Source organism: Lipotes vexillifer, unplaced genomic scaffold (genome assembly GCF_000442215.2).
Source record: "Lipotes vexillifer unplaced genomic scaffold, Lipotes_vexillifer_v1.1 scaffold641, whole genome shotgun sequence".
NCBI classification, from domain to species: Eukaryota; Metazoa; Chordata; class Mammalia; order Artiodactyla; family Lipotidae; genus Lipotes; species Lipotes vexillifer.
Window position 1 is genome coordinate 560,714 of NW_006780658.1, and position 27,750 is coordinate 588,463.

General features: G+C 40.9%; 1 protein-coding gene across 4 annotated transcripts in view; it reads left to right on the plus strand.

Annotated features, from left to right (window-relative positions):
• Positions 1–8,958: 8,958 nt before the first annotated feature.
• The window catches only part of MFSD1 (major facilitator superfamily domain containing 1), a 24,100-nt gene continuing 5,308 nt past the window's right edge, over positions 8,959–27,750 (plus strand). Inside the window, exons 1-12 of one of the 4 annotated variants that reach the window (XM_007454119.1) lie at positions 8,998–9,194; positions 11,340–11,392; positions 12,333–12,445; positions 14,226–14,268; positions 14,584–14,651; positions 16,135–16,243; positions 21,466–21,568; positions 23,738–23,836; positions 24,356–24,467; positions 25,425–25,481; positions 25,844–26,000; positions 27,283–27,380. In XM_007454119.1, the coding sequence (XP_007454181.1) occupies positions 9,023–9,194; positions 11,340–11,392; positions 12,333–12,445; positions 14,226–14,268; positions 14,584–14,651; positions 16,135–16,243; positions 21,466–21,568; positions 23,738–23,836; positions 24,356–24,467; positions 25,425–25,481; positions 25,844–26,000; positions 27,283–27,380 (1,184 nt within the window). In that variant the 5' untranslated portion in view covers positions 8,998–9,022. Of the gene's footprint in view, positions 9,195–11,339; positions 11,393–12,332; positions 12,446–14,225; positions 14,269–14,583; positions 14,652–16,134; positions 16,244–21,465; positions 21,569–23,737; positions 23,837–24,355; positions 24,468–25,424; positions 25,482–25,843; positions 26,001–27,282; positions 27,381–27,750 lie in introns of all 4 variants that reach the window. The other 3 variants (XM_007454121.1, XM_007454122.1, XM_007454120.1) reach the window with 3 other exon arrangements.

Sequence of the window (27,750 nt, forward strand, 5' to 3'; positions counted from 1 at the left end):
CTTTCCCTTTAATGCACAGAGTAACTAATTCAAGGATTCCCCAGTCCTTAAGATCGACCTTGCCAATTAAAAAAAAATGTATATATGCTTCAGGAATTCATTTAAAGATCAATTACGAAGGTAGTGTTAGGAGAGGGACTGCAAGAGCTAAGCTAAAAGATTTGCATTTCATGTTTGTATACTGTCCTAAGTAAAAAAGCCACTGCCCTCGGCTGGAGAGGGGTGTGTAGAAGTGCAGAGAAACCCTCTCCATCTAGTTCTCTGAACTTCTACAGGACATTTCATCATGGACAAAAGTGCCAAGCTCTTAATATTTACATACATCAAAGAGCTACACGATCATGGTTTAGTTCTCACTGCTTATGAAGTTTGTTCTTAGTTTAGCTGATTTTAGGTATCAGCTCAAACCTACTACACAGCTTAAATCAGAACATGCTGAATTTAGCCCTTCAAAAAGCTCACTCCTGTTAAGCATGATAGTCTTGGGCTTTTCAAAAAAAAAAAAAAAGAAAGAAACTCTTGCCTACTTTATCTAATGAACACATGGGGTGGATTTTTAAAGAGAGTCATTGTCCTAAAATATACGAACTGAGAGGGTTGTACTAGAATCTATCCCTTAAAGTAGCACAAAAGTGACATCCACTGGCCAAACAGCTTTCGTGACTATGGGAGAGAGAGCTTACCTCTAAGGAGTGACAAAGAAAGAGAACATTCGAAGACAGATGCTCTACATAGCTGAACACATCTATCCAAAAGCAAATGATTTCCACCTTTAAAAATTTATACCCACTATTGCATACACTTCCTCACATTATTTTTACAAATCTATGCAGCATATGCCAATCCATATTGGCAAAAATTCAAAGGCTTGACAATATACTCTCTTGGTCAGGCTGTGGGAAAACAGGTATTTTCACAACACAAAATGTTACAACCCCTCTAAAGGGAAATTTTTCGATATCCAACAAAACCACATATGCATTTATTCTTTGACCCAGCAATCGCACTTTAGCCTGAGAAAATTCCGACAATGTAAAAATACATATGCACAAAATTATTTATTGCAACTTGATTTATAATTGCAAAATACTGAAAACTTAATAAATGCCTCAATATAGGAAAGTGGTTGAATAAACTATGGTACATACATACAATACAGTACTATGCAGGTAAGAGAAAGAAAAGAAAGAGTAAGATCTATATGAACTGATATGGAGGGCTTTTCAGGATAGATCATTAGGCAGAGAGAAACCACTTTTAATGACTGACATTGGTAACAATACTTTTTTTTTTTTTACATAATCCAGGAGATAATTTAAATTTTTAGTGCTAGAAATTTGTGATGCATCAGGCATGGTAAAGATGGATGAAAAACGCATTTCAAGCCAGGTATGATACCTGTGATACCTGTCTTTGTCTTTCATGGGCCAGCCCTCTTGATATACTCACTAATGCAATCTATCAGGGGTAGTCATTCTATAGATAGATACATACATACATACATACATACATAGGTAGATAGATACATACATACCTACATACGTAGATATATCTGCTTCAGATAGATATCTGAAGATATCTGAAGCAGATAATAAAAATGTCTGGGTTTAGGTATATGAATTGAATCACACATTGACTCTGCCATTTGCAGTATTTACAGACAAGTCACACTTGACCAGATGACAGCAGGTGGACCAGAGTCTAGTAAGATTGTTTACTTCAAGATTTTACACTGATCTGCTTGACATGGGTGTGTGTTGACTCAAATTTCAAGCTTAGAGTAGGGAAGACATTACTGCTTCGCAGATTGTGAAATCTGCCATGCTTCTGCAGAGGTATGCTCATATTTCCCTTTCTATCATTGTTATTCCAGCAGGCTGGTCATTTAAATTAAATTATATTTAATTTAATCTAATTTAATGTAATTTTTTCTCATCCTTTTTTCTCTTAGAATTTCAGAGGTATCTTTATTGTATAGTTTTGTAACAGTACTAATTTTATAGTACTATATTTCTTTTTTCTATTAAGCTGTGGTCTTTTTTAATATTTTTCCTTAAAAAAAAACCAAAACACACCTGTGCTGCAGGAACTAGGTGCTGGTGAGCCTGTGCACTCAGAAGCCCAAGAAGGAGCACAGGAGAGCTGGGGGCGAAACCCTTTCCGTCTGAGGTGTCTCTCCTGCGCCATCTACTGACAAAGCTCAACTGGTGCCAGTTGGAGAAGGAAGCATATTTAAATTGCCACAGACTAGGTGAAAAGAACGAACTGGAGCTCAGACAGTAAAACCATAACCTGCATAAGGAGTGTCCATATATACTTCCTATGGCTGTTCCTCTAACAGCTTAATTCTTTCTTAAAATATTTGCTCATCCTTTGTCTTTCTCTTCTTCAATATGTAATTCATAAGCATGTGCACATATTTTTTATTGCTTATATTCATATATACACATACATATTTATACGTGTGTATATTATTTTATTTTACCAAGAGGGAGAGTTCCTTTAGATTTTTCCAATTAGAAACTGTAATATTACCTATTCTTTCCTGACTCCCTTCGCCTGTTATGAAGGAGGAAAAATATGGTGAGTTTATTTTTGCAATTAGACTGTAAAACAGACTTCCACAACTATAGTAGACAAATAGGCAGATAAGTGTATAGGCATATGAATGAATGCATAGCTGGACAAATACAGAAACAGAAAAACAGAAATAGTTTGAAAGAAGAATGCATACATAGATAACGCTCATAGTAAGAGAGATATAACTATTAAACATTGAAGTCTGTAGGACATAAATTTAATCATTGGTGTTAGAAATCTGGGGCAATTTTGGATGGCATTTTATCCTAGGCATTGTACCTATCTTTGTGCCCCATAAGCCAGACTTTTCTCCTCTTCATCCTGACATATTCACCAACTTAGTATTTTGGGGAGCAGGTCCCTTAGTTTTTTGTGTGTTTTTTTTGCGGTACATGGGCCTCTCACTGTTGTGGCCTCTCCCGCTGCTGAGCACAGGCTCCGGACGCGCAGGCTCAGTGGCCACGGCTCACGGGCCCAGCCGCTCCGCGGCATGTGGGAACTTCCCGGACCGGGGCACGAACCCGCGTCCCCTGCATCGACAGGCGGACTCTCAACCACTGTGCCACCAGGGAAGCCCCCTTAGTTTTTAATTAGTTTTCAAAACAGATAATAATGTGCCCGTCTGTATAAATGGAAACACACGTATGTATTTACTCTTAGACTTCACACGCATGTACTTACAGCTCTAACAGTCATGCTGGCATCGGAGGGTCAGAGGCTCTGAGCTCTGAGGTGTAAGAGTGTTCCCCTTCCCAATTTTTATTCTTCCCAGTGGGAAACCTCATATGCTGCTGTACCAGCACACTCATATTTACTTTCTAAGGCTGCTTTTACAAGGTGCTGGTTTTGGTGTTAGTCTTTTCTTATCTTTTCTTCTTCATTTTGTAATCCTGTATTACATATCTCTTTATTATTGTTTGGTCATATTGCTTCACATATTTCCAATACTTCCATAGATGTTTGCATTTTTTTTTTTTTTTTTTTTTTCTTGCGTTATGCGGGCCTCTCACTGTTGTGGCCTCTCCCATTTGCGGAGCACAGGCTCCGGACGCGCAGGCTCAGCGGCCATGGCTCACGGGCCCAGCCGCTCCGCGGCATGTGGGATCCTCCCGAAACGGGGCACGAACCCGCGTCTCCTGCATCGGCAGGCGGACTCTCAAGCACTGCGCCACCAGGGAAGCCCGATGTTTGCATTTTTAATGAATTTTTTCATTCGGTGGAATAGTCATATATATATAAATAAATAATGTAATATCTTTTGCAATCCTTTTCCTTCTTTTAACCAGTGGTTTGAAGTAAGTTATACAGTACTTTACTTTTAATCTTCGTTCACTCACTAATTTGTATTGCAACAAATTCCGCTCCTTCAGGACTCGAGTTTGCCATAAACAAATGAGGAAAACAGAATTATTCCATAGGAAGTGTATAAAGTAGATCTAAATGATTCTTATGTATTTTGCTATATAATAAAAAGCATTATTTACTGAGCATGCAAACATTCTTTCAGACCTTTAAAAAAAAAGTTTGGCTGCAGAGGGTGTGACCCATAAAGACGACTCTTTGGCTGTAATTATTTTAGATTCAAGACTTTGTACCCCAAAGACATTAAGATTAGTATTTATTGTTCATATTTTTCCATATGAGGACATGGACATGCTTAAAAATCCCACTATCACTTTGGCATCCCAGTGAGTTATGCAGGTCACAAATATGATTCTTACTGATAGGAAAATTAAAATCTGAAATGAGCCCAAATCATATAGTGAACATTTTTTTTTATTGAAAAAAGCGCTTCTATTTCAAACAACTTTTAAAATTATGCTTTATGAGGACATCATTTCAATTTTATGTTATGCTATTGTTCCTTATAAAGACTGAATTTTCTATTGGACAAAGGAAGTAGATATTCAGAGTGGACTTCCTTGCAAATGTATTGCTGAGAGAAATGTTAATGAATGAACAGGAACATTACCTGAGTCCCAGAGCTGAGAGGTGAAGGAAGAGCTTTCTCCATACCAGGGACAGTCAAAGGCAAGGTAACAGGCAAAATGTGTGAAAGACACAGGTTCTCAGGTCACGGATGGTAATGCCCAAAAAGAAAAGAAAAGAAAACGAAGGCAGTTAAAGAATGATTAGTAGGTGAATTAGCTAAGGCTCCCCAGACCTCCTAGTAGATGCCTTTTCATGATCTGGTCCACGAGTTTTGCCAATTAAACTCTAAAATATAAAGGCAATCTTATACTACTAAACCACATATTTTTCTTTTAAAAATTGGTACCTCATTCAAATAAGGATCTACAAAATTTTCATTCAGATTGTATAAACTTGACCAGAGACCTATAAAATATTTGTTATGGGTTGATAAATGGAAAAACCAGACTTAAATTCTAGTTCCAGGACTTAAATCAACCTAAAAATTATTTATATTATATCCAAAGCTTTCCTTGGCACATATTCCACATAGAATTGGATGAAGCTGATATGTCAGTTGATGTGCTTTTGAATATCTTTCTAAGCCTTTGCATATGATGTCGCTTTTGCCTGAAATACCTTCAATCTCCTCTTCCTCCTCCCTCAGTCTTCTCTGTTCTTTGAGATCAAGCTCACTTACTACTGCTTGTCCCACATTAGAAACTCACACTGCTGGTGGGGAAAGGTGGGTGTGGGGCAGACCCAGGAGGGAAAGAAGACACTGATGAGGACTATATGGTTTCCAGCTTGGCTTCCGAATAGGATGGGTTTAGGGGAATGTTTTGACACACACAGCCCTCAGGATGAGTGGTAGGAAGCAAAGGCAGGTGAAGGCTGAATCTAGAACTCAGATTTTTGAGAGAACCCTACCCTCTTCTCTGCCTGTGGGGCTAACTTTGCTCCAGAGGCTACAGCTATCCCCACACCAATGAAACTAGCTGGTCAATCTAATGGCCTTGTGTCCTGGCCAGATGATAAAATCTACACCTATACCCTCATTCCTATTTTTCCATCACTCGGTAATTTTAAGTGTGACTTGCTTGACTCATAAAAGGTCGATGCAGGTAGAATAAGCATGCTTATTGTATAGGCAGGAATGGGCTTTCCCATGGCAGTATGCTTTCCTTATTACACCATGAGCTGGTGCAACTCTCCCCGGATTTAAGGGCCTCATCCATCCACTTCAGCATTTTTTCAAGCTGGGTCCTGTGCAAGGTGTTTGAAATACAAAGATGAACAAGGCTCTCATGAGGTTAAAATCTGGTGGACATAATTTCAGACCTGCATAAAAGTTGTAAGACTAGTACAAAGAATTCCCATATATCCTGTACCCAGATCCCTTAAATGTTGACATTTTACCACATTTGATTTCTTTCCTTCCCTCTGCATACATATACACATATACATACATGTATGCATACACACACATTTTTTGGAACTGTTTGAAAGTAAGCTTCAGGTAAGTTGGTACTAAATATCTCAGTGTGTGTTTTCTAAAAGGAAGTATTCTCTCTTTCATAACCACAGTGTGATACTCAAAATAAGGAAATGACATTGATAGAGTATAAATTATCTAATCATAGGCCTTATTCGGATTTTGTCAACTGACCCAATAATGCTTCTTACAACTAAAGAAATTCTGGATCACATATTGTAGTCAGTGGTCATGCCCCGTTAGTCTGCTTTAATCAGGAACAGTTCCTTAGTCTTTTATGACATTGACTTTTTTAAGGAGTACAGGGCAGTTATTTTGTAGAATGTCCCTCGATTTGGGTTTGTCTGATGTTTCCTCATGGTTAGATTTAGGCATGAGCTTTTGGTAGGTCTACTACAGAAGGCTGTGTCCATTTCAGTGCATAATATCAGGAGGCACATGATGTCAGTTTATCTCAGTACTGGTCATATTACCTTTGATCACCTGGTTCAGGTGGTGTGTGCCAGGTTTTTCCATTATTTTTTTCTTTTTATAATTAATAAGTGTCTTGTGAAGAGATACTTTGAGACTATATATGTATCTTACCCCTCCTCAAAATTTCACCCACTAATTTCAGCAAACATTGATGATTCTTGCCTGAATCAGTACTATGATGTTTGCTAACTTGTGATGTTTTACCTCCACTGTTCCTTCTACATTTGTTAGTTGGGTCTCCACTGTAAGGAAGAGCTTTCCCTTCTCCCCCTTTTTTGTTTGTTTAGTATTTACCCAGGTCCAAGGTGAGAATGTGCACTATTTCCACTGCTATCTAACGCTGAACTGGAGGTATTAGCCAGCAGTTAAACAGATGACGCCCAATCCTTTGCCTCCTAAATGTACCTGCCTCTGAACTCCGTACTTCCTGTAAGTCCTATACAGGATCCACAGCCTGCTCTGCTTGGTGAGACTGTGCATACCCACACAGCTCTCCCTTACAAAAGTACGCAGTAACTCCAGTTTTGTCTTTTTTATTTATTTATTTATTTATTTTTTTGCGTTACGCGGGCCTCTCACTGTCGTGGCCTCTCCCGTTGTGGAGCACAGGCTCCGGACGCGCAGGCTCAGAGGCCACGGCTCACGGGCCCAGCCGCTCCGCGGCATGTGGGATCTTCCCGGACCGGGGCACAAACCCGTGTCCCCTGCATCGGCAGGCGGACTCTCAACCACTGCGCCACCAGGGAAGCCCCTGTCTTTTTTAATTCACATATTGGACGGTTGTCTCATTATCCTTTGACAAACCAAACCCCAAAACTAACCGAAAGGATCATTCTGATTTGCTGTGTGGGCAACATATCACAGAAATGCAAGAGTGGAAGTAGGAAACCCAATTAAGGCTGCTGAAAATCTTGTGTGGGAAGCAAATCCCTGGAGTTCTGAAAAAAAAACCATTTACACTAAAAAACTATATGGAAAAATATACCATAAACAGAGTCAAAAGAAATTACCTCACGTCACTGACAAAGCCAATTTCATCAGTAAGAGAAAGCAAACGACTCATCTGAAAACATAAGCAAAGGATACGAAGAGAATTCCTAGAAAATAAAACGACTCATCTGAAAACATAAGCAAAGGATATGAAGAGAATTCCTAGAAAATAAAACAACTCATCTGAAAACATAAGCAAAGGATATGAAGAGAATTCCTAGAAAATAAACTTGTCACATGTGGTGATGGCTACCTATTGGACAGTACAGAACAGTGATGATATTTAAAGCGATGGGGCTGGATAAGTGGAAGAGAGCCCAGGACTGGATTTTGGAGCCCTTGAACATTTAGAGTTCAGGTAGAAGAGGAGGAGCTGACAAATGAGACAGCAAATGAGAGTCCAGTAAACTAGGGAGAAAACAAGGCAAGTGTAGTGTCAAGGAGGCTATGAAAAGGGGGCTGTCAACTGCATCAACTGATGCTGAGAAGTGGAGTAAGATGAGGACAGAAGTGACCACTGTGATTGGGAAGATGGAGTTGTTAGTCATCTAACAAAAGTCAGCTTTATTAGACTGGGGGCTCCTCCTTTGGAGCTGAAGGACCATGGGAGGTGGAAAGTGGAGTCCTCTTGTGCAGACATCTCAAAGGCAACACATTCCAAACTGATCTATCTTCTCTGGCATCCTCCCCCACTCTCTTCTCTTCCTATATTCTGATCTACATTAGGGAGCCCACGCTAGAAATCTGGGAGATGTTCTCAAATCCTGCCTTTCTCTCAGACCTCATAAGCTATTACTCACAACGTCATCCATTTCACCTGCGAAATACTTAATCTGTTTCCACTCCTCACCCACTCCGCCGCCAAGTTACCCCCAAAGCTAGTTAAACTGTACACTTACTCTCCCTTTCCCAAACGCCTTTCCCAGGGATTCCTATGGAATTCAGTGCTCATTTCAGCCGCTGTTCTCACTACATTCATCCATTCACCAAACTGGTCTTTAAAGTATCAGTTTCTGTCGATCTCTCCAACTAAACCGTGAACTCTTTGAAGTCCAAGAGCTTGTCACACTCCATTTTGTATTCCCAGTACCTGGCACGTAACTTGATACATCATAAGGTGCTCAATCAACTGTGTGTTATTAAGAATAGCCAAACAGGCTGAGGAGAGCAACGCTGCGAGAAGGGCGGCGGGCGTTTTCGCTTCCTTCGCGCAGTTGGGATCACGCCTGGCGTCGGGCCGGAGGGGAGGCCCGCACTTTCTCCGAAGGAGCGGCGCGGGGACGGCAACGAGAGCAGGGCAAGAAACGAGAGGACAGCGCGGTCGACGGTGGAAGGCCGGGTCTCCGCGCCTAGAGCGCTCCTGATGAAAACGAACGTCGCCACCTCCCCTTTTTCCCTGCCGGCCCTGCCCACCACGTGCTCACGCCCACTCACGTGAGCGTAACCCTGCTTGACCTGCCGCGGCGTCACATGAGCAATTGCGGTCACGTGAGCACTGTTTTCGCTGGCCTCTGGCAGCGGCTTCCTCCCGGAGTTGCAGTCACTGTCGTCTCTCGGTCTCCCGTCAGCCCGATGGAGGAGGAGGAGGAGGAAGTGAGGGCGCTGCTGCCCGGCGGCCCCAACGAGGCCGGCAGAGGCGCCCCCGTTACACCCCCTTCCCCCGGGGCGCTGCCGGCCCTCTGCGACCCCAGTCACCTGGCGCACCGGCTTTTGGTGCTGTTGCTGATGTGCTTCCTTGGTTTCGGTGAGCCGGCTGGCCTGGTGGGGTGGGGTTGATAATAAGGAATTCCCGGCTTTCTCTCGGAGCTGCACTCAGCTCCTAGGTGGCACGCGGCCTCAGGGAATCTTCTTGCTTCAGCCCCTGGGCTTCCCTTCTTTAACTTTCGCGACCCCATCCAAGCCTGTGGAGATTGCTAGCTATTCAGCGTCCCGAAGGTGGGGGTCAGGGGACTGAGCTGGGCGAGTTTCGTCCCACTCCTTTGCTTCCAAGAAGTCCCAAAGGCTAGCAGCTTGGGCCCTGGGGCCACAGATACGAAGAAATTCCTATTTCGTCAGGGTTCCTCTCATGACACTTTTTTTTTTCATCCTTTTTTAAAAAAAAATTTATTGGAGTGTAGTTGCTTTACAATGTTGTATTCGTTTCTGCCGTACAGAGAAGTGAATCAGTTATACGTATGCATATATCCACTCTTTTTAAGATTTCCTTCCCATTTAGGTCACGACAGATCATTGAGTAGAGTTCCCTGTGCTATACTGTAGGTTCTCATTAGTTATCTCTTTTATTCATAATAGTGTATATGTGTCAATCCCAATCTCCCAGTTCGTCCCACTCCCCGCTTCCCCCCTTGGTAACCCTCTCATGGCACTTTGTTCAGAAGGAATTTAGAAAGATTTAACTGGCCCCCTGCCCCCAAAGAAACCCCACACATACTTTAAAATTTTCGGTTGAATAATTCGTTGGCAGTTATTTATATGTTTCTCGCCCTCTTTGGTAAAACGTATGAGTGTGTCTTGATAGCTTCAGTGAGTAGATGTGTTCTTGTACTCAACGCTCTGCCAATGTGAAGCAGTCATAACTGGATTGGACTTGTGGTGTTTGGTTTCAGTCATGAAATTTGGTGACTCTGAAAGCAGTTTCTGGAGATAATTTTAAATATATCTCTCTATTATATTACAGCATCTAATTTATTTAGCAACATTCTAATGTCAGTATCAGTTTGGTATGAAAGTAGTAATGTGTTTTTCACGGGCTGGCTGGAATTGGTGGAATCAGCAGATTTAGGAACATGATGGTGGATTACTTCATGCTACTGCTGGAATATATAAGTAGGCATGCAAGATGCTTTGGGCTTTAGTTTCTTTGTGTCTCTTTTTGTTCCCCCTCTTCTCACTTTGTGGAAAGATTGTGCCCATTCATTAGCTTTAAAGCCTGAGATTGGTATCCCTGACAGTGATTAAAGCAGGAATCATAAATTGCTGAGTTGAGGAACAAAAAACAAGAACAACACGAAACACTTAAAATACCACGTACTTAAGCAATTTATTTTTAGTAAATTATGGTTACCTGGGTGGGTTTCAGAAGCCAGAGTCATACCTTTCTAATGACAGTTTTCTTTCTTTTGAACTGGTGTCTTCTAATGTATATAGACAGAGTTCATGGAGAAATGGAGGCAGCATTATCCTGTGCCTATAAAAAAATCTGTCGATTTTATTACTGTAAAAATAACTCTGAGTGCATGAATGTCCAACCTCTCTCCACTTCTCTTTCTTACCCTCCAAAAGACGTTATTATTATGTTTTAATTTAACCCTTTAGAACTCTTGTTTTATTTTTCTTCATTCCTGACACTGTATTTGCTAAATTATTTGATCTTGGGTATGCTGTTTGTAGAGTTCTTGTTTTAAAAATAGGTTTAATCAGAATAGTTAAACTCCATTCTTCTGCTCTCAAGATAAGTGGTGGCTTTAGGTAACATTACTAGGAAACTGCTGAGGATGTTTTTGAAATTTTTAGTGTATGTGTGTTTTGGTAGCTTTAAGGAAAATACAAATGTTTCATGAAGGTGCTAATAAAACAATAGACATACAAAACATGAAAGTAAGGTGGAAGAACAATTAGTTGTTGATTAACTTGTTAATCCAGGTTCCCAGTATTTGCTGTGTATGCAGGCTCATAATTTGTAAATAACTTGGCATGTTTTCTGTGGATTATTTGGCTGCAATTTAGAGAATATTGGTGGACAAGGAAGTGGTCCAAAACAGGTTCCAGTGTCAGTCTTCAAACCCTTAGTATAGACATTTAAAATCAGCATTTGAATAGTAATTGCAGCTTGAAACTTTTATATGGAAAGTATTATTACTTAAAAGAAAATTGCTTTTTCTTTTTCTAGGCAGCTATTTTTGCTATGATAATCCTGCTGCCCTTCAGACTCAGGTTAAACGGGTAAGTTGACTTTTCACCTTTGTTTCTTTTGTTGGCTCTGGAACAGGTATACCGTTGAGGCATCATCAGCTCTCAGGTTGCCCGGTCTGAAACATTGTCTAATGAATCCATTTTAACATCCATTGTCACCAAATTTGTGTGGGCAAGGAGTATTCTTGAGTTGGAATGAATGGCCACAAAAAATTCATTCATAGCACTTGTGACTTGATATCGTTTCACATCTTAGATAAGTAATTGCTATTTCTACGTATTGCCAAAAAGTATTTTGGCAGTTTTTTGTTTGCATTTCTCTCATTGTTGTAATCATTGGAATGACAAATGATTTGGTAGGATAGCATTTTGCTTGCTTAAATATGTTTTTGTTGTTATTTCATTTTTAAAATGCGGCTGCTGATTCCAGAGGATTGTCCGTGTCAGTATTTTTAGTCTGGCTTTATAAAAATATATTTGATATTTACAGTTTCTTGTGTATTTAGATATTTTTTTTTCCATTGTAAGTTTTTTCACCTTTGGATAGGAAGAAATACATAGATTGGCCCTTCACATTCTAGAATGAAAGGGAAGGAAGATAGGCATTAGTGGAGGGGAGGGAAGGGATAAGCTAAGATGGCCCCTTTTCATGTGGGTATAGAACCCCACAGCAGGTTGTACATGGTGAATAAAATGTAGAAGATACAGGCAGATGCAGACAGAAGTAGTCCCAGTAGTGGAAGAGCTGATTGATCCTGAACTCCATGAAGCCTCTGAAATGACTGCACACTCAGGAAGTTTCTCGGTGTGACCATTTTTCTGGGGTAGCGGCCACAGATGTCATGAGAGTCTCAAAGCACTTAGCAACTGCAAATGATTAAGAAACGCCTGCCCTTCCAGAAAGAATGTTTTGATTTGTTAGTTGCTAAACATAACTGGAAAAAAATAGTTTTGTTTTCTTTCCGTATAGGATATGCAGGTGAATACCACGAAATTCATGCTGCTGTATGCCTGGTATTCTTGGCCCAATGTAGTTTTGTGTTTCTTTGGTGGCTTTTTGGTAGACCGCGTATTTGGAATACGGTAAGCTTGGGAAAAATCTCACTTATGGGTAAATAAGATTATTAAGAAAACACAGAACTAGATTAAGTATTTCTGGAAAGAACTGAATAAACTTGTGTATTGACTGTGATAATCTGCATTAGTTTTTGTGTGTGTGTGATTTTTTATATCTCCGGAATTTTTTAAAAAATAAATTTATTTATTTTTGGCTCCGTTGGGTCTTTGTTGCTGCGTGGGCTTTCTAGTTGTGGCGAGCGGGGGCTACTCTTCGTTGTGGTGTGTGGGCTTCTCATTGCGGTGGCTTCTCTTGTTGCTGAGCATGGGCTCTAGGCACGTGGGCTTCAGTAGTTGTGGCACACGGGCTTAGTTGCTCCGCGGCATGTGGGATCTTCCCCAACCATGGATCAGACCCACGTTCCCTGCATTCGCAGGTGGATTCTTAACCACTGCACCACCAGGGAAGCCCTTGGAATTGGTTTTCGAAAGTTGGTTGGTGTTTCAGTTAAGGTAAATGCTGCTCAGGGAATATGGTAGCTCAGTTATCTAAAGGTAAATTATGCCCTCACTTGGAATCAGCAAACCAGGGTCTGAATCCTTTTGCTGCCACTTGCTCAACTTCCTAGCTCTTTTGAGCTGTTCCTAGCTTCCTGATCTTCAGTTTCCTCATTGGTAAAATATGGATAGTAATTCCTGCCTTGCAAGGTGGTTATAAGGATTGAGAGAGACGGAAGGACAGTATTTGACACGTAGTTAGTGTTTACCTCTCCCAGCCCTAATGAGATTTTCTCTTTTGCCTTTCTTTAGGCATCAAACTTTTTGTGACCACTCCTCTTAGCTGAGGAAGGCATACATTATACGCTCTGTCAGTTTTCATCCTAATGATTGTGTGTGTGCTGTTAGTGGAGACTTTAGGAGGGATGTAGTCTGGGAATCTTTTCGGAAGGCAGGGGGCAAAATGACGGGTTTTCCAACCATGTTTGGTGGAAAAGAGTTGAAGAAACTATAAGTGTTTAAATTTGGGGACTAACTTTTAAACATTTTGAAGAGTGTATGAAGGAGGACTTTAATTTAATTTGCTTGCTCTAAAGGGGTAGAGTAAGTTTGAAATTCAGGGAGCCAGATTCCACTTAGTATGATGGAAAGTTTGCTCAATCAGGGTGACAGGTGGGGCTGTGAGGTGCCTTGGGACCACAGTGAGTTTTCCAGTACTAGAGAACATTCAGGAGTCTCTGGTATGACCATTTCACAAGGATCTTTGGAGGGATTTGAGTTTCAGAAGAATGGTTTACTCATATGGTCTTTAAGAAATCTCCTGGTACTGGTATTTTATTACTCTGGGGAAACATTAATGAGCTATTCAGAGTGTGGGATACTAGAGTAGGCAGATTTATAAGTGTATTATTAGCATGGTTGCTATTTTTCCTTTTAAAGATAGTTTTTAGTTATCAAGAATTATAACCACTTAAAATTACTTAATCTAGGATTCCTTGGAGTCAGTCCTAAACTCAATAAAAATTTTATAAAGAATGTCCATTTTTAAATGGGAGCCCTGGGAATGTCTTGAAGATTATTTCATAAGTTGTGTTTAAGATATGATAATGGCTTAAACAAGCATATGCCATCACTAAAGCCTCTGGAATCTCCTTGGAAGTCAAGACTTCTGTAGGTCACCATGCAGCCTAGGAAGGCTGCTGACTTCAGAGGCTGACCCCTTTCTCTGGAGGGAATGCAGAGGGGTCAGAGAAACCCAAGAAGGACTCGGTGATATACTCTTCCTTCATTCTCTCTCTTTCTCTAACAGATGGGGCACCATTATTTTTAGTTGCTTTGTTTGCGTTGGACAGGTAAGAAAAGACAAAACGTTCATTGATTCATTGTGACAGTGACTCTTGAATTCTTGTCTCATTCCACCAGCAAAGATGTGTTTAGTGAATGCCTGACTTAATTAAGCAGGGCTCACAAATGCCCTTGTAACGTAATGCATAGTAATGAATTTTAAGCCTTGAGACAGATCAACCTTGATACCTAAATTTCACAGATTTACTAAGAAGGAATATTAAAATCATTGTAGAGGTTGTGTTTCATCATAAGTCACTTATTTCTCTTAGATTTCTTGAATTTACTTTTTCTTTGATCTTACGTTATATTCTACATTACAGGTTGTTTTTGCTCTGGGTGGAATATTTCGTGCTTTTTGGCTGATGGAATTTGGAAGGTTTGTGTTTGGGTAAGTTATGCATGGTTTCACTTATCCCAACATATTACTGTTTTAGTGTTCATCTGTCAGTTTATTAAAGATTTACAAAAAAATATATTATTAATCTTCTGGAGAATTACTTCAAATCCTTGAAATCTAGCTGTATTTGTAAGATTGTTCAATGGTTGTCTTAATTTTCCCTTAAAGTAAGCAGCAATTTTGAGAGGTCATAGTTAACTCTGTGTAGGGTTTGAATATTAAATAGTTCTCCAGAAATGATATTTTTCTTAAGTGTTTTGCTTTTCTGTAGTATTGAAGACTGTGATTTAAACCTCATTTAGAAAAGCATAGACCATCATTTTCTAGGTTGGTGATTAATGGACATTTTGCTGCTTCTTAGCGGGTATGTTTAGGTCCTTTTGAACCGTGTTGAAGAGGCTTGAAGGAGTAAATTACCAGAAGACTAGCTTCTCTTAATGAATTTCAGTGTCTATTCAGTAAGCCCATTCTGAGTTCAGCCTTGGGCTTCCTGCCCACAGGGATGCAGATGACATAACTTACTCATGCTTTTTACAGGTACCAGGGACATGTAGACATAGGTGACACCCCCCAAAAGTGCTCTAAGTGAGAGAGAAGGAAAAAAAAAAGTATATAAACATATGAAAGGGATTCAGAGATGGAAGTGTGGTCAGAAATGGCCTCATGGATGAAGTGGGCCTTGACATCAGTATAGGATTTGGATTAGTAGAAGAGGGGAAATATTTTAGGACAAGAACAGTGATGAGGAGGACTCAGTGTTAGGATGCAGAGGAGAGGAAGCTCCTACGTAAAGGTCAATGTGTAGAACTTACAGAAGGAAAATTAAAATCCGGGAAGTAGGAGAATGTCGAATATGGAAGATACTGGTCTGAAAAGTGTGAATTTTTGTGTTTTCAAAAGTACGGACCGGTCTCCCCACATGAACATTTTATATAGCATAGATGGTGATGTGGTAGCTCAAACTCCTTTTATTGCTGGTCATGGTTGTCATTGCAGTGTATTGAATTACCCACACTTAGCAGTATAAAACAACCCTTACACTGTGGGCTTTGTGGGTCAGGAATTTGGACAGGGTACAGCGTGCACAGTGTGTCGGTGCACCTGATGTCTGGAGCCTGAGCTGGGATGACTTGAAGGCAGGCACTGCTGGCTGGAGCACCTAAACAGGGCCTCTCTTGGCTTTCTCATAGTGTGGTGAACTCAGGGTAGTTGGACTTCTTACAAGGTGACTCAGGGTTCTAAGTGTGAATGTTTGAATCGAAAGGCAGATCTCACCTTTTGTAACCCAGCCTTGGGATCACACAACCCTGCCTCCACCACATTTTACTGGTTGAAGCAGTCACAGGCCCACTTAGATTCAGGGGAGGGGACATAGACCCCACCTCTTGACGGGAGGGGTGTCAAATTTTACATCTGCTGCTTTGCCAACTGGGGTATTTCTTTAAAAACTGTGACTTTTCTTTCCTTATTTTAGGATTGGTGGGGAGTCCTTAGCAGTTGCCCAGAATACATATGCTGTGAGTTGGTTTAAAGGCAAAGAATTAAACTTGGTGTTTGGACTCCAGCTTAGCATGGCTAGAATTGTAAGTATGACACAGATAATGAAGCCAAATGGGAAGCAAAAGATTGAATGTTGTAGTTATCTCTTAAAGATTACAGGATGAAATGTGTTTGTGTGTGTTAGGTATTGATTTTTTATATATTTTTCTAGACCATAGTATACCATTTACCTGACTTTTTTTTTTTAATGTTTATTTATTTATTTTTGGCTGTGTTGGGTCTTCGTTGCTGTGCGACGAGGGCTTTCTCTAGTTGTGGCAAGTGGGGGCCACTCTTCATTGCCATGCACAGGCCTCTCACTATTGCGGCCTCTCGTTGCGGAGCACAGGCTCCAGGTGCGCAGGCTCAGTGGCCATGGCTCACCCGCCCAGCTGCTCCGCGGCATGTGGGATCTTCCCGGACCAGGGCACGAACCCGTGTCCCCTGCATTGGCAGGCAGATTCTCAACCACTGTGCCACCAGGGAAGCCCCCATTTACCTGACTTTAATTAAGGCATTTCTAATCTTATTTCACTTAGGAAACAGTCTAAAATGGCTAATTGAGCATTTGTTAGTTCAGAGAACCTGAGCATGGGGATGGATCGTATAGATTTTGTTCTCTAATTTCGGCGTTCCTGCAATGAAAGTCTTTACATATGGTCATCCAGGTTCTGCTCGCACATTTCTAGTGATTAGAAGCTCGCTGTGTGATGGGACAGCTCATCTACTACAATTAACTCTGTGAAGCTCAATCTCCCATAGAGATGAGATCTGCCTGTACAAGTAGCTTTTAGTGATTGTTCCAACTTTTTTTTTTTTTTTTTTTTTTTTTTTTTCGTTATGCGGGCCTCTCACTGTTGTGGCCTCTCCCATTTGCGGAGCACAGGCTCCGGACGCGCAGGCTCAGTGGCCATGGCTCACGGGCCCAGCCGCTCCGCGGCATGTGGGATCTTCCCGAAACGGGGCACGAACCCGCGTCTCCTGCATCGGCAGGCGGACTCTCAAGCACTGCGCCACCAGGGAAGCCCGATTGTTCCAACTTTTGCCCTTTAGTGAGTGTTTCTGCTGTGCAGCAGCACTTTGTTTATGAAGACAACTCTGAAGGTCTTGGTCAGACATGCTCATTTCCTGTGCTTGTCTAAGCCACGTGGCATGGGTTTCAGCTCCCTGACCGTGGCGCTTCCGCCTCTCTGGACTTCATCACAGGTGGTCAGTACTCCTCAGCAGCATTTGGAACCTGGAAGTGATCGTGGTGTTTCATGATAGGGGATCTGGTAGAGGGTACCCAGGGGAACAACATTATGCTATTATAAATGCAACCTGGAAGGTGTTTTGGCCATCCCAAACCCTGTTAGGTTTTTTCCTTCATGAACTCCTGTGAATAGAGGTTTTTAAAAAGATCCTTGGCCATTAACAATCAAGGTTTTAAAGACTGTATATGGCATGAAAATGCTTGGAACATAGTCTTGAGGGAAGAAATCCAATACAAAAAAACCCAGTACAAATGAAATACTTTTAATGTAATATTTCATCTTATGAAATATAGAACACATACATATGTCATACATATATAACATTTCTATATTTTTGTACATGTAGGCTCTTTCTGATTTTCCAGTATTATAAATAGAGTTGTTGTGCAACACTCCAAAACTTGTCTGCATCTCTGTTTATTTCCTGAGGCTAGCTTGCTAGGAATGGAATTGTCACTGAGTCAGAGGGTTTGTTAGGGTTTTCTAGGACTGTTGAGACATATTTCCACTTTTTCCTCTCAGATGTTTACATCTCCATCTGTGAGATATGAGAGGATCCCTTTTATTGTAGCTTTGATAGTACTTTAAAAAAGTCATTTTGGGCTTCCCTGGTGGCGCAGTGGTTGAGAGTCCGCCTGCCGGTGCAGGGGACATGGGTTCGTGCCCCAGTCCGGGAAGATCCCACATGCCACGGAGTGGCTGGGCCTGTGAGCCGTGTCCGCTGAACCTGCACGTCCAGAGCCTGTGCTCCGCAACGGGAGAGGCCACAGCAGTGGGAGACCCGCGTACCGCAAAAAAAAAAAAAAAAAAGTCATTTTATCAATTTGATAGGAAACACCTAAACATTATTTTAATTTGTAATTCTTCGATGACTAGTGTGGTTTTCCACATTTTCTAAATTTTATCCACAAGTAAATCCCTGGTACTTCCTTATGTATCTTGTGCAAGTCAAGGCATGTCTGTGGCAGCTGGTGGATCTCATCATCTAATAACTTCTAAAAGAAGGAAATAGGAGCAGTTGAGCAAGACTCATTCTCAGTGACGCCATTGTGGTTACTAATGATCTTCACGTTCTTTTCTGTGTGGTCACAAACCAGTTATAATCCATTCTCCTGCATCCCCAGGAGCCCTAAGTTTCTAGAACGGAATCTCAGGGGCTTCTAGGATGCGGGGTGGAGGTTATGGGAATGGTGGGGGGACCTGAGGAGGAGGTGGCGGGGGCCAGATCTCAGGCAGCCACCTCTCCGTCAGCCAGGGAGGCTCGGCTCTGATCTGGTTGGTGTATTGAGGGTCCTTGTGAGATGCATGCAGGAGACCAAAGGACTCCATTACAGAGTTGCTGGGGTAGATGGAGGTTCAGTCTTTTTTGTGCTTCTCTTGGCCCTGAACATACTCAGAATGATCATAGAGGTTTCGCCTTTACCTCGCCGTGATTTTTTTGTTGGCTGAACTGTGAGTTTGTCTGATTTCAGACCCTTGGACTGTTATCATTCAGGCGGTGTACTTTTCAGTTTTCTTATTATTCCTGTCTTAGCTGGAGGTTGGAAGTCCAGCACTCCTTTGATTTTCCTCTGTAATTTGTTACTTTTAAAAACTCCTTATTTCAACAAATATTTATTGAGTACTTGCTAAGCCAGGTCATGTTAGGCATTTTAGAATTAAAGGGTTATGGAGACAATATGTCTTTGAGGGGCTTGTATTTTTGCTGATATTGAGGAACGTTTCCAGTAGGTCTCCATTTATACCTTATTCAGATGAGCGTCTGAATAATGCCACTGGCTAACATTTTGTGAGAAATAGCCATGTGCGATTTGCTGCTGAATTTGCTGTGGGAATATGGTTGAGGACATGTTTATTTCTGTCTCCTTATCAGTAGCGTTAGCACAGTTGACACTCCCCTTTCCTTGATTTCTTCTCTTGGGTTCTAGGACTCCACAGTCTCATAGTTTTCCTCTTGCCCTTCTGTCTGCTCCTTCTACTTGCTGGTTCCACCTCAGTCTTCTCAACCTGTAAATGTGGGTTTGGTCATTGGACACCCTCTCATTTCTTTTGACACTCACGTCCTTGGTAATCTTATCTAGTTTTGAAGTTTTAAATAGCGTGTCTTTGCTCCTGAAGTTATATTGTCCAGGCCTTTCCCCCTGAATTCCACACCCATATGTGCTGCTTCCTCCTTGACATTTCCACTTGGATGTCTAGTAGGCGTATCAAACTCAACACAGCCAAAATCCAGCTCTTAATGTTTCACCTACTGTCCTCCAAACCAGCTCATGCTGAAGTTTTCTCATCTTCAGTTATGAGCAACTCTGTTCTTCCAGGTGCTCGGGCAAAAACTTTGATGTCACCCTGAACCACTCCTTACCCCCATCCCTAACCCCACACGCTCCACGTATTTTCCATTGGCAAATCCTGTTAGCTCTATCACCAGAATATGTCCGTATTCCGACCACTTCCCACTGTGCCCACTGCTGGTCTCCCCAGTCCAAGACCTATCGTTTCTGTTCTGCATTACTGCAGCCGCCCCCAGCTGATGTCCTTGCTTCTGCACCATCCTCACTTACAGTCTGCTTTGGATATAGCAGCCAAAGTGAGTGTCTTAAAACGTAAGGGGTTGTGCCACTTCTCTGCTCAGAACCCCAATGGCTTCCCATCTCACGCAGAGTAAAAGCCAGAAGTTCTTATTACCAATAGCTCGCTTTCCCACCAAGTTCCTCTCTGGGGACCTCGTCTCATCCTCTCCCTTCTTCATTGACACTGTTCTAGTCTCTACACCCCTTGCCTTGAGCATGCCGGGCAGCCTCCCTCTCGGGGCCTGTGCACTGGCTATTCCTTCTGCCTGGAGTGCTGTGCTGTTCTTCCGGGTAGCTTCCCAGCTTCCTTCAAGTTCTTAAACCAGAGTCACATTCTCAGCAAGGTCTCTACCCCTTTTTATTCTCCTTGTATGCTTTATTTTTATTTATTTATTTATTTTTTTTTTTTTGCGGTACGCGGGCCTCTCACTGTTGTGGCCTCTCCCGTTGGGGAGCACAGGCTCCGGACGCGCAGGCTCGGCGGCCATAGCCCACGGGCCCAGCCACTCCGTGGCATGTGGGATCTTCCCGGACCGGGGCACGAACCCGTGTCCCCTGCATCGACAGGTGGACTCTCAACCACTGCACCACCAGGGAAGCCCCTATGCTTTATTTCTTTTCCTTATTTTTTAGAAGCACTCATTGCTGTTTCATATACTGTATATTTTACCTTTTCTACCACACTAAAATGGGGTTGCTCTCTATGAGAGCTGGAAATTTTTCTGTTCTTTATTTTATTCCCAGTAACTAGAACAGTGACAGGCATGTAATCAGGGTTCAGTAACTGCTAAATGAAAGAATAAATGAATGAGGGTAGTACTATTACTGTCTTCTAAAGGATGATCAGAGGATGAATTTTTTTTTTTTTTGTGGTACACGGGCCTCTCACTGTTGTGGCCTCTCCCGTTGTAGAGCACAGGCTCCGGGCGCGCAGGCTCAGCGGCCATGGCTCACTGGCCCAGCCGCTCCGCGGCATGTGGGATCCTCCTGGACCGGGGCATGAACCCGTGTCCCCTGCATCTGCAGGCGGACTCTCAACCACTGCGCCACCAGGGAAGCCCCAGAGGGTGAATTTTTTTTTCAGATGTCAGGATCAGGAAAAGCTGTGCTTTTTATGAGCCAAAGTTTCTTTTTGTCTTGGGTACCCTGTGAACTTTATAACTTGTGTTTCATTTTTGTTTAGGCTACTAGGAAGATCTAGATGTACTGTGCTGTTTTGAATGCTAGCATTTTCTATAAATTGGCATTTTTGTGTGGTAATCTTCTCTATGGCTTTATCCTAGGTTGTTAGCTCTTTCCTTGTAGTGTTTTTTAAAAAAATTATCTGTTGTTTAATCTGAACCCTATTATACCTATTTCTCTAAGCTAACTGACATCCTTTTTTTCTGAGCAAGACAGATAGAAATGAAAACTATGTTGATTTTTTTTTTCCTTCTCTTTCAGGGAAGTACAGTAAACATGAACCTCATGGGATGGCTGTATTCTAAGGTTGAAGCTTCGTTGGGTTCTGCTGGTCACACAGCCCTTGGGGTCACACTTATTATTGGTTAGTGAATCCTGAAGTCCCACCTTTTATCTGTCCTGAAAGCTTGTCATAGGAAATGGTGTGACAGGGAGGAAAGAACACGGGAACTGGGCTTAGACCACTTGGTTATAGTTTTGCCTGTACAGTTCACTAGTTCTTGGACCTAATTAGACACAGTGAACATAGTGGCAATCGTTCACTCCATTTGTATTTCCACTTTCTTAAAATAACGATCTTGTACCACCACATGTGTTCAGGTTTTTTTTTTTCTAAATAAGGATAGATTTTAAAAAATATTTATTTATTTTATTCTTGGCCGCATTGGGTCTTAGTTGTGGTACGTGGGCTTCTCTTTAGTTGTGGTGGGCTCCAGAGCGTGCAAGCTCAGTAGTTGTGGTGCATGGGCTCTCTAGTCATGGCATGTGGGTTCCAGAGCACATGGGCTCTGTAGTTGTGGCGCATGGGCTCCAGAGCGTGTGGGCTCTTTAGTTGTGATGCACAGGCTCAGTAGTTGCTGTGCACGGGCTTAGTTGCCCTGGCAGGGATTGAACCTGAGTCCCTTGCATTGGAAAGTGGATTCTTAAACCACTGGACCACCAGGGAAGTCCCTGTGCTTCGGTTTTGTTGTGATGAGCAAATGAGAGTGTATGTGAGAACTCTGAAAACAGTCAGGGAGTTTGTACCTCTAAGGTGTTCATTAATAGTCTGTAGCAGAAGGGAGAATTGTTTCCTTTTGATCAAATTCATTTCATGTGCTCATGGAGCTTAGATTTTATAGAAGTCAGAGGTGATAGGATGTGATGGGAAATCCACCAAGTTGGGAGCCGGGAGTCTAGGTTCTGGTCCTGGCTCATTTTGGACAGGAAGTTAACCTCTGTGTCTCTTCTATGTAAAACTGTTTTCTTCTCTGTAAAACTGTGGGTGTTGGACTAAAACTGTATAGGCTGCTTCTGACCCTAAGTTCTGTTGGCTAAAGCTGGGTTCTGCTGGTTGCTGGGTGGGTCACTGAGAAGCACGTGATACTCTCTGGGTTTACCACCTGTGATTCTTCTCTGAGCAGTGAATTTGTCTAACTGAGCCCCACAGGATGTGGAGAGCTGCTCGCAGAGCCCTAGGGAGACCTGTGGGTGCTGGGTTGAAGGTTCTGTGCCGTCTTTTATTCCTTGTATTCCTTGGTACAGGCTGGCAAAGGGAGGACAGTGAGAGGTAATCCTAGATGGGCAACTTGTGTCTAGAGACCCCTTCTTTCTCCCCCTCCCTATTAAATCCTTTGCCACTTATAACCTCTTTCTTACTTTCAGATTCTCTTCAGTATTCCTTCCAGTTCTCTCCACAGTGGAGAATTTGAGAATTTTAGAGAATTTTAGAGAATTTCAGAGCCAGAAAAGATCTGTGCCATCAGATCAAAGCCTCTGATTTTACACTTGGGAAAATTGAAGCCCAGACAGGTTAAATTCCTTGCCCAAGATCAATCAGCTTACTGCCAGAAGTAGAACCCACGTCTACCGACTCTTTGCAGTTTTTCATATTATGTCAGCCAATTAAAGATGTCATTTACTTTACTAAGCTTCTTTTTATTAAAAATTTTGAGAAGTGTACACTTTATTCACCGTTTATCCTGATTCACTTTAATGATACGAGGTCAGCATTAGTGAGTAATGCTGGATACCTGAAGGAGAGTGAGCGGGCTGTGCTGTGGGAGGATTGGGGCCCTTGGGGCTGCCACAGGGTAGGAGCAAGAGTTAGACTTGGGAAGGAATCAGAGGGAACATGAGGTGATCACAGAATCAGACTTTGCTTTTGCTGTTTGTTCCCCCTGGCATCCATCAATAATTGGTGCTTAGACTGAATTAAGAAATTAGGACTAATTTGCTAGCTGGTCATCAGCTTTCTTCAGTCTATATTCTGATTATAAGACTAGACTAGTTTGTTCTAGTCTTTCCCCTCTAATCTCCAACCTTCTACCGGGAAATAATATACAATAGTAATAGCGACTGCTGTTCGTTGAGTGCTTCCCAATGCACTTCCTTTCCTTCTGTCCTGATTTAGTAATTGTAGGCTTTTCATATATGTGTCTAGATGCCGTGCCTTTAAGTTGCTAAGTATTTTGCTGTTAATGTAATGTGCTACCTTTTAGGAACCTTCATTTTGGTTCTCTTTTAAAAATCTCTCTCTTTTTTTTTATTATAGGGGGTATAACATGTATTCTTTCACTAGTCTGTGCCTTGGCCCTTGCTTACTTGGATCAGAGAGCAGAACGAATCCTTCATAAAGAACAAGGAAAAACAGGTTAGTCTAAATGCAAGAAAAAGTTAGGCTTTTAGGAATTATGGCCTTTATGAGATAATTTACAATGAGGTAAATTGCTAATGTAGTGTTGTAAACCCAGTGAGTCTTAATACATGTTTATTAAATCTTTTTTTTTCCACTTTAAAAATGTTTTTAATTTTATATGGGCATATAGTTTATTTAAATCTTTTATTTCCAGATCTATTTCCACTTGTCTAAATTTTTGGATACTTTTTTTTCCCCCTTAAGCGGTTTTGGCAGAATTTATATTCTTGATTGTACTTTGTATATTTGCAAAGTGATGAGTGTTTCTGGAAGAAAGAAAGAAGGTAGATTCTAATCTTAGATTTTGCATTTTCTGTTGTCTTTTTAGGTTATCCGAGAAACTATGTTCTAGTGATTTACTGAGAAAAGTATTTTTTAACTGAATTGCAAAGGTTAATCACATGATAAAAGAAAAATAATCTTGACTTAGAAATGCAAAATTACACTGACAGCATCTTCCCTTTCTTCTGTAAGGTGAAGTTATCAAGTTAACTGATGTGAAGGACTTCTCCTTCCCCCTGTGGCTCATATTTATCATCTGTGTCGGCTATTATGTTGCTGTGTTTCCTTTCATTGGACTTGGGAAGTGAGTCTTCTCTAGCATTCCGTTTTTGTTGGCTAAATTATAATGAGAATTCAGTCACATAAATGTAATTTTTTTAAGGTATAAATTTTGCTTCTCTGTTATGGTTTATATTCACAGGAATTGTTTTACATCCTGAGACACAACTGATTTTCTTAGCTTAAGGTTTAGTGTTGCTTTAATACTTGTATTAGGTTTTTGAAGAAGTACCTAAAACAGTTTTTGATACATAATATTGATTTACTTTAATGCTTGATTTTGTATTTATATTCTTTTTTTATTTCCTCTTTATTTCTTTGTTAGGAAGCCTCTTATTGAGAATGGAGACAGTGCATTAGCTCATAGTGACAGGGCGTATCTCCATTTGTTAGGACTGCGTTTCTGCCAGACTCAAATTCAGGGTTTAAATCAAATTCTTCTTTGCTTTATCTTCTACCTTCTCTCAGTTTTCATGGGCAGCTACTTAAACAGAGTAGAGTACTTGCCCAAACAGGGCAGAGTACTTAAACAGTGTGAGTATGAGTGTGTTTGTTGAGATGCATCTTTGTAATTATAACCTTTAAATTCAGGCTGTCATTTTACAGTTTGAGACAAGAGCCTTATGCATTATTTAGCAAAGAACCCGTCCAGTATTGCTTCTAAGGAAAAGAAGCCATCTTAATTCCTTGTAGTAATACATTTGGGTTTCTGAAAATTTGTGTGTATTGTTTGCTGTACACGTAAAAGAGGAAAAAATAGGTATCGATATATTTTATTTAGTTGGTGAAGTACTTACGTAAATACTAAACCTTTAGCCAGTTGCTCGAAGATGGATATCAAATAAGGTGGGAAAACAGTATAAAGAAGGGAAAGTTGACTAAACTTATTTTTATTCAGTTTTATTTTGCCTTTATTTTTAAAAAACAGAATAGTTCTTTCTAAAGTATCTGTTTTTTTTTTCCCTCTCTCTTTTTATTTTAGAGTTTTCTTTACAGAGAAATTTGGATTTTCCTCCCAGGCAGCGAGTGCTATTAACAGGTATTCCATTAATTCTGTAAGTGCTTACTTACTGTGTGCTTATTGTGGGTCTTTAATTATAACCCGATGTTATAAGAGACAGAAAAGACGTATGTGAACTAACATCTACAGTGTGAAACAAAGTCTGTCTTGGGTCTTGATCCTGAATGGCCATCTTTGCATTAAGGGAAAACCAAAGAAGTCTTGGACCACTGTTTATATCTTTATATTTCTATTTACTGCTGACCATTTTAGAAGGATGTTAAATTAAATGAGCTAGGGTTTGCTTTACCTAATCATTGTAGGATTTAGGACTTTCTGGATTTTTAATTTTTTTTTCCTGTGATATATTTTATTAAATATCTTTTATATTTTCTGGGCAGTATTGTATATGTAATATCAGCTCCCATGTCCCCAGTATTTGGGCTTCTGGTGGATAAAACAGGAAAGAACATCATCTGGGTTCTGTGTGCAGTGGTGACCACTCTTGCTTCCCACATGATGCTGGCCTTCACTCTGTGGAACCCTTGGATTGCTATGGTAAAGTCGCTGCGAACACCTGGGGGGCTCAGGGCTTCAGGGAGGACTCTGTGCAGCACGTATCAGAAGCTAACGCTCAGCTCTTCTGATAGTAGTGCTTGTGACAGTGGGAAAAGCAATGACAATTTCAGTTTCTACAGAATAGCTATTTTTAAGGTATATAAATATTAATCATTAATGCATAAGATGTTTTTGATTTCATTTGGCCTATATAATAGTACCCTCAATGCTGCTATAGAATTTGAAATAAAATAGTCTTATAAAAGCCCAGTGCTTATTAGTTCCATTTATTTTTCAGTACTTTGTTAAAAGAAGTCATTCCATCATAGCTGGCAAAAACATCTGTCAACCCAGTATCCATGATTTCGCGTTCTTTTGTCTTTGACTTTTAGTAGGTCAAAAAGTAATAATGAATTCATCAAGTTTTTGTAATTACTCTTCAGGATGTCATTTTTAAGACCATAGGCCAAAGTGCTGGCATTTCTTACCTGTTAATAAAAGAATATCTTGAACATATATATTTGTGCACTTCATTAGAATTCTCTAGGACAGATTCCTAGAAGTAGAAATGCTAGAGCAGAGGCTTTGCACAGTTAACATTTTGATAGATACTGTGAAACCTCTCCTCTAATAACTTTCTACCCATTTATAGCTTTACCAATAATACATGAATGTGTTTGTTTTTTAGTATCCTTGCCATTGTTAGACGTTGGCATTATTTTAATTGTTGCCAATCTGATAAATGATCTTATTTTAACTTAAATCATAAGGTTTCTTCTTTAATTGAAGAAAAAGTTAGCATTAGGTGATGTTTATCAAGCAGTGATTGTTGTTGGTCCTCTGCTTGGCTCTCCAGTTGGGTGGTGATGACCCAGAAGTAAGATAATGGACTGTTGGCATGATGTTACCTTGATTGCTTAATTTGTAATTCTTAATGAATACTGGGAAATTAGCTTGCCTGAAACACTGGTAATGACTTTTTGAAAATTAGCTTTATTTTCTTGTTTGGTCTTTGCCTGCACCCTGGGCCCAGCCAGTTATGTATTCATATAATATAAAATGGTTAAGATAGTGTTGTGTGTATCTTGTCCCTAGAGGGATACTGTTAGAGAGGCCCAAGACCATTTTGTGTTGAATATGAGTTTTTAGCCTAATTATTTTGCAACACAATTTGCATGGATATTCATATATTAGTTACTATGTCACTCTTGCTAATCTGCATCAAAAGAAAATCACCTTTTGGTAAATATAAGACTTCTTTATTCCGTATTGATTTCAATAGTGTCTCCTGGGACTCTCCTACTCATTGCTTGCCTGTGCATTGTGGCCAATGGTGGCGTTTGTAGTTCCCGAACATCAGCTGGGAACTGCATATGGCTTGTAAGTGTTTGCACTGTGGATCATATAATGTCTCTCTCTGCTGTGTCAATTTAATTATCTTATAAAACTCCAGGTCTCCTGAATCTAGTCCTAATCTTCAGGCTTTTGGAACAGCTCTGAACCTGGAAATAACCAGAAAATCAGTTAATCTATTTGTATTATTATTGTGGCAAAAAAAATGCTCTGAGCCTCCAGCAAGAGAGCTGGAGATAAGCTATCCCATGAGAGGTCATTGCTGACGTGACCATCCCACGGCCCATTTATCTGAAGGCTTCTTAGTGAGAAGTTGAGTTCCAATCTCTAGCACAAAAGGTCGAACAGGGAAACCACATCTCTGGTATTCACTTAGCCCTTGGATTCATTCAGCAGG